The following is a 14,094-nucleotide window of genomic DNA, read 5'->3' as shown; positions in this document are numbered from 1 at the left end:
ATCTCCCGTTGCTCCTGAGTATATTTCTTCCACCGGCAGTACGAAGTCTGAGACTTGTCCTCCCTCTTCGCCAAATAGACTGCTGAAGCGTTATTTTGGATATATAATAACCCGTAGGCGATGTCTCGATTTTGAGATCTCTAGCGCGGATGTCCACGGTGTGACGAGAGTCCTCGGCGCGTAGTAAAGGTTCTAGGGAGGAGCATTGAGATGACGTTAGGAAAATCTTACACGGATTTTGCGCACTGCGCACGGAAATCCAACCACCTTAAATCACTGGCACAATACAAGATCAGGCAAATTAAAAAAAATTACACCAGCGAAAATCCTGACCGCGACGGCTGGTAACGCTTCGTATGAAGAGGGCACGGTCGAAATCAGCGATGGGACCAATTCGAGCTTTGAGCATCTTCAGCGTCGGATTGTTCTGTAGAAACAAGCTTGATCTGTGTCCATTGATATCGCTGTATTGTCGACAGGCCCGAGCTCCGAGCAGTAGCAGCACTGTCCGAATCGCGAGGGCACTGGGCCAAGGAAAGCTGCGGATGAACGGTAGTAGTTTTGCCCATCGGACACGAGAACCTGCATATTCAACGCCTTTCAAGGAGAACGTCAGATCGGCATGAGGATATTGAAAGAACTGGAGCTCGCACCTGGGTCAGCAAGTGCTAATCACTAAAAAAGGTAGCAGAGCACCTCATGGAACGCGGGACCAGCAATGCATCATGCAGTACCTAATTTTCATTTGCAATGACCTTCCCGGTGATATTGGAGTCGTTACCACCAGGATTGACGGTTCAAAGATTCTCGGACGTACGTCAAATACGCACCAGCAGGAGGAGAACATGAATGAAAACCGTTATCCAGCCACTGGCAGTTGCGAGCACCGGACATTAACATGCGGACCAGATGGAAATACAAGGTCGACGTACAAAGACAGAATATTGTTGAGCATTCGAGTGGCAAGGAAGACCTTCCCCGCGTTGTCGCAGGGCACGGTGCTTCTGGCGAGCTTCCGGATATATGCACTGAGACCCGTACAACGAGGGCCAATATTACCGCGCCAGGACAAACAGTTCACTTGCGACAAGAGTAGTGGACCATGGAGCCCCGGGATAATTGGCCTTCGCAAAATTGGTATGTGATTCGTGCGCGCTGGATGTAGGAAGTTATCTTAGAATGCCCCCATCACAAATGCGACCAGTCATCTACTCGCCAAATTCGTAGCTCTTTAAAGGACAAATCACCGCTGCCCGGATTTTTCGATACAAACACCCGGCCCGTATCCATGGCTCGCATCCTACTCCATGGCCCACCACGTCACCAACAAAAAAACCGAGCCCAGGGGCGAAGGGGACGATACAGACAGAGGACAGAGTCCACGCGGAAGGCCAATTTCGGTGTAGGGAGTAGGCAGAGGAGATCGACCTAATCGCAGGTACCGCAGGGCGGGCGTGAGTGCAAGTGTTGGCAATACAAGTGACAGGGCGCGGTCAGAGGACTGCGAAAGGGTCTGAACAGGGTGCAATCGATTTAGGATCTGCGATATCGATGTCTGTGCCATTTCAGCCTGCAGGAGGAGATTTCCAGGACCGCGCGGAGCATCAGACGTGACGGAAAATCAGAGTGGGCGCATGCGCTCTTGTCCTGTTATGCAGGGGATCTGGAGACGCGTCCGCTACTGTAGGTATCAACTGGGATGTACGACGCGACTCGATGTCACCGGGATGCGTGACTTCGCGAAGGTCACGATCACGCGACGTGACTAGTAAACTGCAGCTTTCCGCGCACCATCGTCAGCCTGTCTCAGGTTTCCCCTCTGAGCTGTAACCGTCATGGTGAACTACATTTTCTGATAGTATTGAAGTCTTACTTAAGCCTTTCAACAGTCCACCAGCTGCCGAAGACGTCTTATCCGTGACTTCAAGCGTTTGTCGAGTGATCCGCCCAGCGGAATCTCAGGCAGCCCATGCCCCGACAACATCATGCTATGGAACGCGGTGATCTTCGGCCCAGGTGCGCTATTTTTACAAGCCTCAAATACCTCACATCCGAGCCCACACAGCGGAGACGCCGTTCGAAGATGGCACCTTCCGGCTGCTGCTCACGTTCGACGAGTCCTACCCGACGAAGCCGCCAACCGTGCGCTTCCTCTCGCGCATGTTCCACCCCAACGTCTACGCCAACGGCGAATTGTGCCTCGATATCCTCCAGAATCGGTGGTCACCGACGTACGACGTCGCTGCGATCCTCACGTCCATTCAGAGTCTTTTGCACGACCCGAACCCGGCCAGCCCTGCGAACGCCGAGGCTGCGCAGTTGTACCGCGAGAATATGAAGGAGTATGTTTATCGTGTGCGCGCGACAGTCGAGGAGAGCTGGATGGATCCGGAGGATGAGCAGGAGGGCGGGGATGGGGAGCAAGAGGTATAGTAGCGATCGGCGCGCATCCGGAACAGTATTGTGAGGACATTTTGTTGTACGTCAGATGCCTGATTTTTTTTCCAGTAATTATAATACCTTGCATTCACTTCTTACACGTGGACATGCAGGGATAGAACTCCATGTTCTGCGGTCTAAACAAAGTGGCAATGCCGCAAAAACATTGATATATTATCCAGGACATTTGTTTTAAACTACAAAATCGCAGAAAAGAGCATCGTACTTCTTCGCGGACGCCTTGACGAACCGACTCGTCAACGATCTCGTCGATTTCCTCCCCGTTCCACTCACAATATCTCCAGCCGGCCATGTCGAGCAGACGTCCTGTACCTGCGAAAATTGTTCCTGCTAGGGTGCATCGCACCCTGTCCCAATCTTGTGCTTTCCATACCTGTGCGGCTGCCGCGATGACCGTGGGCACGACACCCACCACGGTTCAACCTGGTTGCGATGGTGCGGCGGTGCACCGCTGAACATTCAGCTGCTGCCCGGGCCGCACGGAGACAGAGCGACACTCGCAATGGACATCTTGGAAGAAATATCAGGCATCAGTTTCAGACACCGCAGAATCTGCCATGATGCCTACTCCATCGTCAGCTTGTACAGCCCCGTCGTCGACATCGAATCTGCTCCCTTCTTAGGGCGGGATGTAGTACAATGCGGGATTGGTCATCTGATGGCGGCATGAAAAATTCAACTCGAAAGAACTGGATGTCCAATTCGACGTTCTTCCCGATCGGCCGAGCGTTCGTCAGATCTCGTCGCCAAGTTCCTCAGACCGTCAGTAAGAAGAGAAGACGTGGTGAAGCACTATGCAACGAGAGATCTGTGGGCATAATGTGAGCTTGGGTCAGAGCGAGATTGGTGGACCGCGACTATTCAGGCTGCGGAACGTTTCGTCGGCGACTTGGAGGCATCGCGATCTGCGCAGCAACTGGTAGTATGCACTTCTCATCCCGCGTTGTTACAGACCGTGGTGCTTCTGGCGAGCATCCAGATACGTGCACTGAGATTCGTACAACGAGTTCTGATGTTACCTAGTACTATCACATTGCAAATCTTGTGACGAATTGCGAGTGAGACGAGAGCAGGAACTGAAATGCTGTACCAGTGGAGTGCATTTTCAAGACTCGGCGCGCTACTAGCGCTTATCTGGGGTTGTGTATCGACTCTGAGATCTTTTCAGTAGCCAATATCATCCTCTTCTGTATCGCTTATAGCTACTGGCAGTCCTCACACCGAACGAGGTGACCGCCATGCCGTTCTCCGCCCCTGGGACACGCTGCTGTAGTCGACACCCCCGGATCTAGTGACTCGATTCTGCGCTATGCGTTGGCGTGCTGTATAGGGTCTGGTGCGGGATAAGAGTGCGCGAGGTGTCTTTGAATCTAAAGAAATGACTGAGTGGTGAATTCAAGCGGTGCGGTGTGTCTTTGATCTGCAGCAGTGATATCCATGCCTCGTACCTCCCTCCATAAAGGTATTCGACGGCTCTCTCAGGGAAGCGTGCCTTGCGATGACGCGAGGAGGTCTTCCGTGCTATGGTCCCGTTTGCAGAAGATGCCTTGATCTTCGTACGTCGTCGCTGCACCTCCTAATTTCTACGCCAACCTCAGACACTCACAGCGTCTGGCATCTTTTCGTCTGCCTCCTCCCTGCGGTACTTATGTTGACCCTGCCCGCCACCGCCTCCGATGAAGTCGCCACCCAAGCCATCAAGACTGGTTCGGTTAACGCCAGTAATGCCGCCGACACAGAGACGGAAGAGAATATGTGGTAGACGAGTCAAAATGTCATTGCGACTCACCTGATGATGCATCGCACTCCTTTTTCAAGTTTCGCTTCTCCTGAGGTGCTCAAATTTTTGACGACTAGCGTTTGTGCGTTCCAATGACCTTTTTATTTTCCGGCCCAGGTGCGCTAACTGACATGCTCTCTAGTCCTTCTCTCAGCCCCGTCGTCTGCTTCGCTGATCAGACGTCGCCTTCTGGGTGCGCTGGACGACGATTCAGCATCAGAGACAAAATCCAAACTGTCTCAATGTCGATCTCAATGGCATGCTCGCCACGCGAAGCCTGACTGGCGATCGCAATCGAGAAATTCGTGGTTCAACTTTTGTGATCCCGAAACATGCTTATATTCGCAGGCTATCAGATACCTGACCTGTCGAGGACCCGTCCGTGGTTGCACCAACATACGACACCTCGGTGTTCCTCCTAATAACACTCCTATGCACCGAAAGTTCTCGTCGGTCATCTCAAAATCAAGTCATCTTTCCAAGTCTATCTGATCAGATCAGGATTTTCATGCGTCTGTATATTCCTTACTCAACCGCGTGTCTACATCCCAGCGCAAGTAGCACAAAGTGCCATTCCCCGCATTGGTGCGGGTACCCGTCGTGCCGAGCTGCCCGCTGCGGAGATGCTATGGCATATGTACTATAATCGAGTATTGTCTTCAGGGATGATCATTCGAGCTCGCGAGGTGAGTCGTTCGCCGCAATAAAGAATCGTAAGATTTTTGATCTCACATTCGAGATTGCACGGGACGTATCGTGCCGCAGGATCAGCACATTACCGAGCGGCCTTGTTGTGAGTTCGTCTTTTCCTCGTATCATGGGCTCAATATTGACTCCGCTCGCCGTTAGGATTCGTGTACAGTAACGGCAGTATTTTATGAATTCTCACATCACCAAGGATCCCGCGCTCGGCGTCGTCTCTCCGCATCCTTTCGCTGTCAGTGACAGTGAGCACAAATGCGACTGCGCTCCCATCCCAAGCACTGCCCTACTGTTATCGGTGCGATTTCCAGAGTTTCAGAAGTGACAGCAGCACACGAATATTCCGATGTCGCCCAATGCTTCTGAGTATATGGTCTCGCCATACCCATCGGGAAAAAAACTGTGGAAAACCGCGTGCACCGAGTTGAACAGTCTATGGTACTTGTGATCAGGAATGTCGCCATCTATATTCTACATATTTTTCACCCGTGGACGTTCTGCCTGACCATATTGTCCACCAAGGCATTGTCCACCGGTGTGTGCTGTCGTAGGTATGCGATACCGTCAGTATGCCTGATTTTATCGCGCGACCGACTTCGTGTATACGCATATCTGTATGTGTACATTCAATCCAGCCAGAATTTAAGATCTACAAACAGCGCACTCGGCCACTATCTAAGTACAAACTGTTTACAATCCGGTACGCGCAGCCCACGTCTCTCGCGAAACACTCGTAAGCCTGTAAAATTACAAAGGAAGAAAAACAATGTCGAGAGTAGAGTGGTAAAAATCATACGTATCTCCGGTACCTCAACCTATTTCCGAAACTTGAGTACATATAGCACCGGACAAAGAATGATGTCCTGCATAGAAGAACTCGCAGCGCCTCGACATTCCAACTCCCGAGTTACCCACCTGTCCTCCCCGCAACGTTGCAGCCTGCCGGCTGCGCTCGCCGAACCAGAGAGCCTCCGCCATCCTGTTTCACCCGACTTCGTCTGCTCAGATGCTCGATTGGTGCACATCGTCGTGAGATGTAAGAGGCACTCCAGGCAACTGTCCGTCTTCAACCTGCAGCTCGGGAGTCTTCGATTGACATGCTGATATAGTGGGCAAATCGCTGCGATACTGCTGGCCATTGAAAAACAGCCTAAATTTGACACCTCGCCGACGCAAGGCAGCGAAACAGTCCGAAATGCGCCGCTTCTCTTCCTCGGCAATTTCGACAAATTGAACATTCAGCCTGAACTCCCGCAGTGTGAGAAACCGCTGCTCGTCCAGGATATGGGCTGCGCTCTCCCACTCGCAATCCACTTCTCCTGGCCACATCAATATGTCAAGTTTGTGGAGGCGGCAATTGGGGGAAATGATGCGCAGGATCTCTGCCAAAGAAATGTCTGGCACCCACCGCAAAGTGAGCTTGCGAAGTGCAGTGCAATGACCTATATTCAAGTGCCGCACTGTGGGTGGCATTAGGTCGATACTATTGTGATGTAGGGTGTAATACTTACCTGCGGATGCGGTAGCAGCACGCAAGCCTAAATCTAAATCCTCCAGACTAGTTCCGGCATGCATGAGTAAGTTTCCCAGAGGAGACAGAATTTGGCCATCTGGAAATGTATCCAGCCTCTGCAGACGATGGATGGATGCCGGCATCAATGTCAGCCACTCAAAAAGTGCTGAACATAGGGCTTGTTCTGTTTCATAATCATCAAATTGCACAACAAGACAGGTGAATGTGGGAAATGGCGATGCTACATGAGCGATCGGGAATGTCTCGCATCTCTCTAATTCTGAGTCTACCACCCTTAGAGTTTGCAGCCGAGGTAGTGCACAGACGAGGCGCCGAAATTGGCAGAAATTGCGGAATGTGCAGCCACCTAATAACATGTTGGTAACACATCCAAACTGCCCGAAGCTGACTAGCAGTGTGCGTGGATGTATAACAACTTTATCCCAATGGAGGTCCTTGATATGCAATTCCTGGACAGCTGAGAACATTCGTCCAAGGATGAGGGGAAATTGATGCACCCATGTAGGCTCTGCATCACATAGGATTATTACCTGCACTGCGCGCAAAGCGGCTGCATAGGGGTAACTAGGTGTTCGCGATGCTCGTACAAGAGCTTTGAAGAAGTTGGTGTTGATATACAGCAGATCCTGATTGAAAAGTTGATAGCGGCTGGCTGGGAGCCATGTGTGACAAACAAGAGCACAGTTGTACAGTATCTTCTGCTTGGTGGTGTCGGGATCTGGGTCGCCACCCACAAAGTCAATTATGAGGTCTGTCAGCTCAGGGGGAAGCCTTGGTATCTTCGTGTACTATGAGGAGAATGTTGATCAATTGTACAGACAGTGGTTAATATTCAGATTGAGGAGTAGGATCTGGGCGACGTACCGGTATGCATTCCCAGATTGCAGCCTCCCACCGCCCACGGTCGTCCATCCGAGAATACCCTTTCTTAACTAGAGGATGCAAGACGACCAGTCGTGTTTGTCATGCACTTCGAGAATTTAAGAGTAGGAACTTACTGGGTGAGGCAAATTTGGGCAAGCCGTCTTTGGATAGGTGGGAACTCATTAGGTTGAGTTCGAGACAGGCAGTTTCATACGGAACAAGCTCGGGAAGGGGAAGCTCGGACCAGAGGAGTTCAGGAGAGGCGAGTTCGGATGAGGTGACTTCGGACATGGCGAGTTCGGGTGAGGTGACTTCGAGCGAGATGAGTTCGGGCAAGGTGAGTTTAAGCAAGGAAGAACTCATTGTGTTGAGCAAGCGGGGCTGGACAAGGAAGAATTCAAGGAGTGGAGGACGAGGGGTTGGATCGTTGGATGACGAGGAACTCAAGAAAAGATAGGGCACTAACTCTCACACCCCGAACATGCATAAGAACTTGATGCATTCATAGCCATGCACCTAAAACGGGCACGTGGGTTATCATGTTTAGCAAATCTGAACAAATGACTGGTCCATCACGACAAACAGCAGATAGACGCACGCATATCTGTATAGATTTTGAAGTGGCCGTGCGCGCTCTCTGTCGACCTGTCATGAGAACGCGGACCGCTGTAGAGCCTGTGCACAGGACCTTCTGTCACGAACAGTTTCTCGAGCTCCTTACCAGCCTGCCCTACACAGCAGAATTAGTCTATTCAGAACCGCGGTTTATGCAGAACCCCCCCTGCTTTTGGCAATTCCGCGATGGCTCTGAAAAAAGTCGAAGACGCTCACCTGTCAATGTTTAACAGCGGTCTCCTGGGTCCGCTGTCGAGCTCGGTGAGGGCGCACGCATTGGCCGGGTGCTAGCGTGGGCCGGTGTACCCCATGTCTTCATCGGGTGCCGCTCATCGCCTACCACGTCGAGCAGTGGTGTCCCATCGTTGTAAAGGTGAGCTGAAAAAGCTTTGTATAAGTGGGCATTATGTCGTACAGGAGCCAAAGAGATGGTACACACCTAAATTCCACTACCGGCCATTGCTCGTCTTCTCCAATGACGGCGCCGACGCGGTCCACCCTGTGCGACACGGTGAGCAATGACGCGCGGTAGTCGGTGTCAGTGGTTGACGCCGTCATTGGCGCCCATTGACATTTCTTCGATGGTATTTCCGTCTTCGCATTTTTCTCTTCAGCAGTTCCGGGGGAAGGGGGTTTATTTTCCCGCGGGGGGTTTCTGAATAGACTCATCCTACACCGCAAGGCTGTCCGCGGGAGCAAACGCCAATGAATACCACAACACACCTACTCGGGGAAGAACCTATGAGACATCGGCTATTACCGCTGACTGGGACTGGATCGATTACGCACCTGCGAGGGCGTCTAGGTGAGAATCGATACTCCAGAATTAACTGAGTGGAGTTCAACATTGTAACTAATACTAGGTGCGATCGTGCGTGAGTGGTCCGAACAACGACGCCCTACAGACAATGTTCGTCGCGGATATGGCGTCAGCGAGGGGATCATGAACTGGGAAACATGTAGTGAAAGTCGAGGGCGCACTGTCGCCCCTCGTCATGTTTCGCGACAGACCTCTGTCGATGCTCCGGGACTTTAAGAGAGGTCTCCACACGAGAAGTGAGCGGAAAAGACTTCCTCGTGCAGCTGAGACGCTTTGCACGAGAACGTACAAGGGGTGTGCATGCCACTACTACTCGTCCTCGACGAGCGGCAATCCCTTAGAAGACGAAGTCGAGCGAGGTGCGCTTTGAGACGCGGGTCCGGCGTCCTCGTGTTGCGTGCTGAAAGGACGAGAAATCTAGAGGGCATTCTCGAAGTGAAGAAGTATGAAATTCTTCGTGTCGAAAGACTCAATTTTCTGGGAAATCGGGAGAGCCGTGAGATGTTAAGGGGGGACTACAATAGTTAGATTACTCACATGTCCCATGCACCCTGTTCGATAATTGCCGCATGACCAGGGAAAGAGAACGTGAAAGAGCGGTCGTGGTTGAAGGTTAGCTTGTACGCCTAGCCAAAGCGTCGACAATCGTCGCAATCGTCGCGATCGCAGCCAGGAACGGTTGTGCTGAGAGCGCAGATGAAAGGGAAGCCGCAGTGGTGCGAAGTGTCTCCAGTAGCGCCAGTGAACGGACAAGGAATTGAAGAAAAATCCTTGCTGGCAGCGCATTCGCTTTAAGTCACAATTATCATAACAAGAGTCATAAAATATATTTCCATGACTCACCTCGGGTTGTTTCTCCAGTCTGTTTGACGTTAGTCAGCATTGGGTCAAGAGTTTAGATAGACCGTATTCATTCAAGAGAGAATAGGAATATCACAATGAGGGAGAAGGGATGTATTCGCAAGTGTAGGTGATACATGCACAATCTCTCTGCAGAATCACGTCAAAGACGGTAAGACCACGAAATTGCTTTGAGTCCTTGCAAAGTTAGAGTCGAAGATGGGTGACCATAAAAAAGGACACGCACGTCTTTCTCCCGTGTCCCAGCAGCAGATACCCGCCCTTTGTAACACACCCGAAACAAGAACAATAGTATTGCAAAATAGTATTGCAAGATACTCCCGCCAAGGCGCCGGGTCGTTGCGTATTAGCGATCCCTCCGTCAGCGGCGTTGGCGAATTGGAAACCCTAGTCAGCCATAAACGAGAAAATTGAACCACGCACCTTCTCCCAGGCTAGTACTCATCTGGGACCACCCTAGGCACATACAATGGCGTACCCTGGACATGAGGCGGAGCCTAAGGCACGTCACGTCGGCGGGTGATCGTGACAGACGCGAGACGTCACACCAAACGTGCTCACCTCCCTAATACTGTACACCTCCCCTGCTGCACTCGCCGTCCCCCCACGACGACCCCGCAGCGATGTCAAGTTACAGTGTCCAATGTCCTCAATATCAAATCACCCGGAAGTCCGCAAATGACTACGGATGGTCAGACGTCGCTTGCCAACCCCGGGCCGAAAGGTGTGCATGATTCTACTCTTGCACTAACACAGCACCTCGCCACGCTCCTTGCAACGTCACCCCTACGCACTCCAGGGGTTAGCCGGCTCATGCGCCGGCAGCGTAGATTCTCCAATTCTTGGCTCGCGTCTCACTCAGACTCGACCTCCAGAAGTACCCCGACACGAACCATGGCTATGACAACACTGCCCCGATCTATCCACTCAGCGGATCCGTTTACAGCGACAGCGAGGACCTCGGCTTCCCATTCTGCAGCTATGCCCTCCCCGCCGCTATCACCCCGCTTTCCGAGCCTGCGCCCAAGAACGCGCCCGTATACGACGCCTGGGGTCCAATTACCTTGGATGCCCTCTTTTAGACACATGTCTGCCGAGGTCCCGCCTGTGAGACCACACCCTGCATGGACGCATGCCACAGTACTTGTGCGCTACAGCAGTACTGAATATTGAATGCTGGAGAGGCTATCCATGGTAAGTAGGCCCTGCATTTTGTGTTGGTCCATATGAGAACGTCGGGAGCTGACGACGTGCTGAGCCGTAGTGGATTTCCAGCAGTGCGAGTCAGTCATATGGCCTGTCCCAACTAGAATGCACTTTTTTTTTTTTTTTTTGGAGGAGCGTAACGGCAGGATGGGCAGCCAGATAATTGATCTGTCCCCATCCGCCTGCTTAGTCGGGAGTTTCACCCGGCCTCCAAGGAGGAAAATGCATTTACGCATGCCGCGAGGGGCAGTGTGGGGCTCGATCCTCCTCAAGTATTGGGGACACGGGGAGGATCCATACCCACTAAAACCTTATTGTGCAGAGTCCAATCGTCAGGTAGTTGATCTTCGTGGTCCAAGATGCCGCTCCAAGTCTGGAGAACGAGTTGCTTGGGGAGGGCTTTGGCGCCGAATCGGGTGCGTGTCATGGTGCAGTCTAGTTGTAGGTGCTTGTTTATGGCATACTTCCATCTGCTGGTTATCTCAGCCGGTGTGTGCCATTGTGATTTGTCGTCCTCCTTGGATATTCTCTGTTCACATCGTAGTTTCCAGATGAGGTAAGCAGCCTCCGAGATAAGAATGTGGTAAAGGTGAGTGGCGCCAAGTCGTATTTTGCCTTGTTCTGAGTGGAAGACAATGGTGCCGCATCCTAGGATGGTTCCGAGTGAAGGGGGATACCATCAGGGGTCCTTTTTTCCCCAGAGTTGCCAGGTAAGATTCCAGATTATTTGTTGGCCTGGTGCAGAGCATTCACAGAGGATATGCTCGACAGATTCTAGAGTGTTGCATACTGGGCAGAGGGATCTATGTTCATAGTTGGGTATCTTATCCCAGAAGGATCCGCAGTGGAGTGCATTATGCATGCACTTCCATAGAAAATCAGATATGGGTCTGGTAAATGCAGGAGATCGGAGGGATTTCCAAATGGTAGAGTCTGTTGGGGTTATTTCCATGTGGGACAGTATGGCATATCTGGTGATGTCTAAATGGGCTATGGTTGCAGATCGGCAGGGGGGGGGGGGGTTAGGAGAGTGGCCCGTATGCCGCGGTAGGCTAATTTTTGTGTTAGGCATGAGATTTTTGCTCCTGTCAATTGCAGGGTATTGGGAATTGATAGGTCAAGGTCATCTGGGGTGTTTTTGAGGGCCCCTTGATGTGCAAGCTCATCTGCTCCTGAATTTCCTTCCTCTCCTGAATGACCTTTGACCCATTTGAAGGAAGTGACCGCTGCTTGTTGGCAGAGGGATGCAGCTGTTGCTTGAAAGAGAGGTGCATTGTGGGTTCCAATCCATCCCTCATTTTCCCAATGTGGGAGGTGTTTTGTGAGGCCATCTATAGCATATCGGGAGTCACTAATGATGTGGAGGGGGGCATTCATTGTTGTTGTCTGGATGGTGTATAGAATTGCGGCGATTTCACCTGCCTGGTTGAGTGCCATATTATCCGGAAGGTGAAGTGCTCTGTTGCGCGGATCGTGAGGTCCATACCAAATTCCGCTACCTGCTTGTGCTATTGCTTCTCCATTTTTGAGGCAGGATCCATCAGTGTAGATCGTGACTGCATCGTTTGGGATGCCTCTTCCCAATCTTTTTGGGGGTTGTGCACTGACTATGGTGGAGTCTGTGAAGACTCGAAAGACATTTGCTAGAGGGCCGGAGGTGGTGGTGGATGGGTCAAAGAGTATTCTATCCTGATTTTGCACTGCTTCCCAGTTGCATCTTCTCTGCTGTTTAGTAAGAGAGAGGTTGTCCGGTGTTGGGTTTATCTCTGGGTTCCATTTTGGGCCCAAGAGAGAGATGGCATGAAGGGCAGCCTTCATACAGTGGTGCGGGTGTTCACACCCTTTGGACCGGTCAGTTACACATTGTGTACAGCGACAGTTTCTATGAGGGAGGTGTGAAGGGGACATGTTTGGATCATGCTGTCATTTGGTGACATTCAGAAGGTCGCCTACAGATTGAACATTGTGTACACTGTGGAGGCATTTAGAGGTTGGTATGTTATTTAGGCAGCGGAGTAGAGAGCTTGCTCCAATATGATACCAAAATGGGAGTTGCTTCTTGAGAGATGGGGGTAGTTTGAGTGCAGCAAAGTTAGCATTGTGTAATTTCCCTGCATGCAGCATTCTGAGAAGGTCTTGTGGTAGTTTGGAGCATGAGTGAGTGGTTGTGTCCCAGGTCTGAAGAAAGACATTAATCTGAGAGAGTTTCTGTACATTTCTGGAGCTGAATGCAACACATTTATTGATGAGAACATTGGCTAGAAAGGCCCATAAGGGGTGGGATAGGGAGAGGTCTAGGAAGGGTCATAGCCATTTGAGGTCAATTGCAAGGTTGCGACTGGTGAGGTCAAGGAGACCAAGTTCTCCTTGGCTGGTTGAGAGGTATAAAGTTTTAATGTTAATGAGTGGGATGTGATTGTCATCCCAGATGAATTTTCGGATTATTGAGATCAGGCTCTTCTCAATATGTTTGAGCATTCCTTGAACTGTAGTAAGAAATTGTGTCATACCACCTACAATAATTTGCACTATAAGGCAGCGTCCTTTGAGAGTTGGGTGACTTTTGTTTCATCGTGCGAGAGCTGCTTGTATTTTCTCTATTACCATGGGCCACTGTGTAGTGGGTTCAACTTGGTTCCTAATCCAGCCACCGAGAATTCAGATTGCTTCCCCATCCTTGGCAATGTGAGTATTAGATGGAAAGGACAAGGCTGCCGGGTGGGTTTTCTGGCTGGTGATCAATTCAGTGCGGTATTCTGAGGTTCCTATTGGTATGATTTCAGTCTTGTGAACATTGAATTTTGCTTTGGCGGCTATGCACCATAGGTCAAGTATTTGTTGTAGAGTGTGGAAGTCATCTGATTCTGCTAGGTATACAGTTGTGTCATCTGCAAAAGTGTGGTAATCAGGCGATCAGGTACACCAGGGATGTGAAAACCATGGAGTGATAAGGATCTGAGAAGGCATGCAAGAGGTTCAATTGCAATGTCAAAAAGGAGACATGATATTGGGTCACCTTGGCATACTCCTCTAGTAATGTGGAAGGGGGCACTGATTTCCCCATTAATGATAACAACAGTTTCTGCATGGTGGTAGAGTGATCGAATTGTGTTTATAAAGAGGGTAGGGAGGTTGAAAGCTTCAAGGGTACGCCATAGGTAGTCGTGTGCAATGCGATCATAAGCTTTTTCCTGATCTAATGCAATTATGGCTCCATTTTCTTCTACTGCTTCTGCATAGTCAATCATAAGG

General features: G+C 50.9%; 4 protein-coding genes across 4 annotated transcripts; 2 read left to right on the top strand and 2 right to left on the bottom strand.

Moving 5' to 3' along the window:
* Window positions 1-1,835: 1,835 nt before the first annotated feature.
* On the top strand, window positions 1,836-2,433 carry SCP_0705990 (Ubiquitin-conjugating enzyme E2 2; the record flags this gene model as incomplete). The annotated part of the gene is made up of 3 exons (XM_027760524.1): window positions 1,836-1,838; window positions 1,890-2,016; window positions 2,066-2,433. The coding sequence occupies 3 exons, from the start codon at window positions 1,836-1,838 to the stop codon at window positions 2,431-2,433; spliced, it is 498 nt and encodes a 165-aa protein (XP_027616325.1).
* A 3,511-nt stretch (window positions 2,434-5,944) lies between these two features.
* On the bottom strand, window positions 5,945-6,517 carry SCP_0705980 (hypothetical protein; the record flags this gene model as incomplete). The annotated part of the gene is made up of 2 exons (XM_027760523.1): window positions 5,945-6,402; window positions 6,454-6,517. The coding sequence occupies 2 exons, from the start codon at window positions 6,515-6,517 to the stop codon at window positions 5,945-5,947; spliced, it is 522 nt and encodes a 173-aa protein (XP_027616324.1).
* A 233-nt stretch (window positions 6,518-6,750) lies between these two features.
* Window positions 6,751-7,703, bottom strand: SCP_0705970 (hypothetical protein; the record flags this gene model as incomplete). The annotated part of the gene is made up of 5 exons (XM_027760522.1): window positions 6,751-6,822; window positions 6,866-7,102; window positions 7,151-7,264; window positions 7,341-7,408; window positions 7,475-7,703. 5 exons carry the CDS (start codon window positions 7,701-7,703, stop codon window positions 6,751-6,753), a joined length of 720 nt encoding a protein of 239 aa, XP_027616323.1.
* Window positions 7,704-10,314: 2,611 nt separating this feature from the next.
* Window positions 10,315-10,718, top strand: SCP_0705960 (hypothetical protein; the record flags this gene model as incomplete). Its single annotated transcript, XM_027760521.1, has 2 exons — window positions 10,315-10,437; window positions 10,512-10,718. 2 exons carry the CDS (start codon window positions 10,315-10,317, stop codon window positions 10,716-10,718), a joined length of 330 nt encoding a protein of 109 aa, XP_027616322.1.
* Window positions 10,719-14,094: the final 3,376 nt, after the last annotated feature.

Source organism: Sparassis crispa (assembly GCF_003851025.1).
Source record: "Sparassis crispa DNA, contig_000006F, whole genome shotgun sequence".
NCBI lineage: Eukaryota > Fungi > Basidiomycota > Agaricomycetes > Polyporales > Sparassidaceae > Sparassis > Sparassis crispa.
Note: the sequence above shows the minus strand (reverse complement) of the source record. Positions and strands in the feature narration are given on the sequence as shown.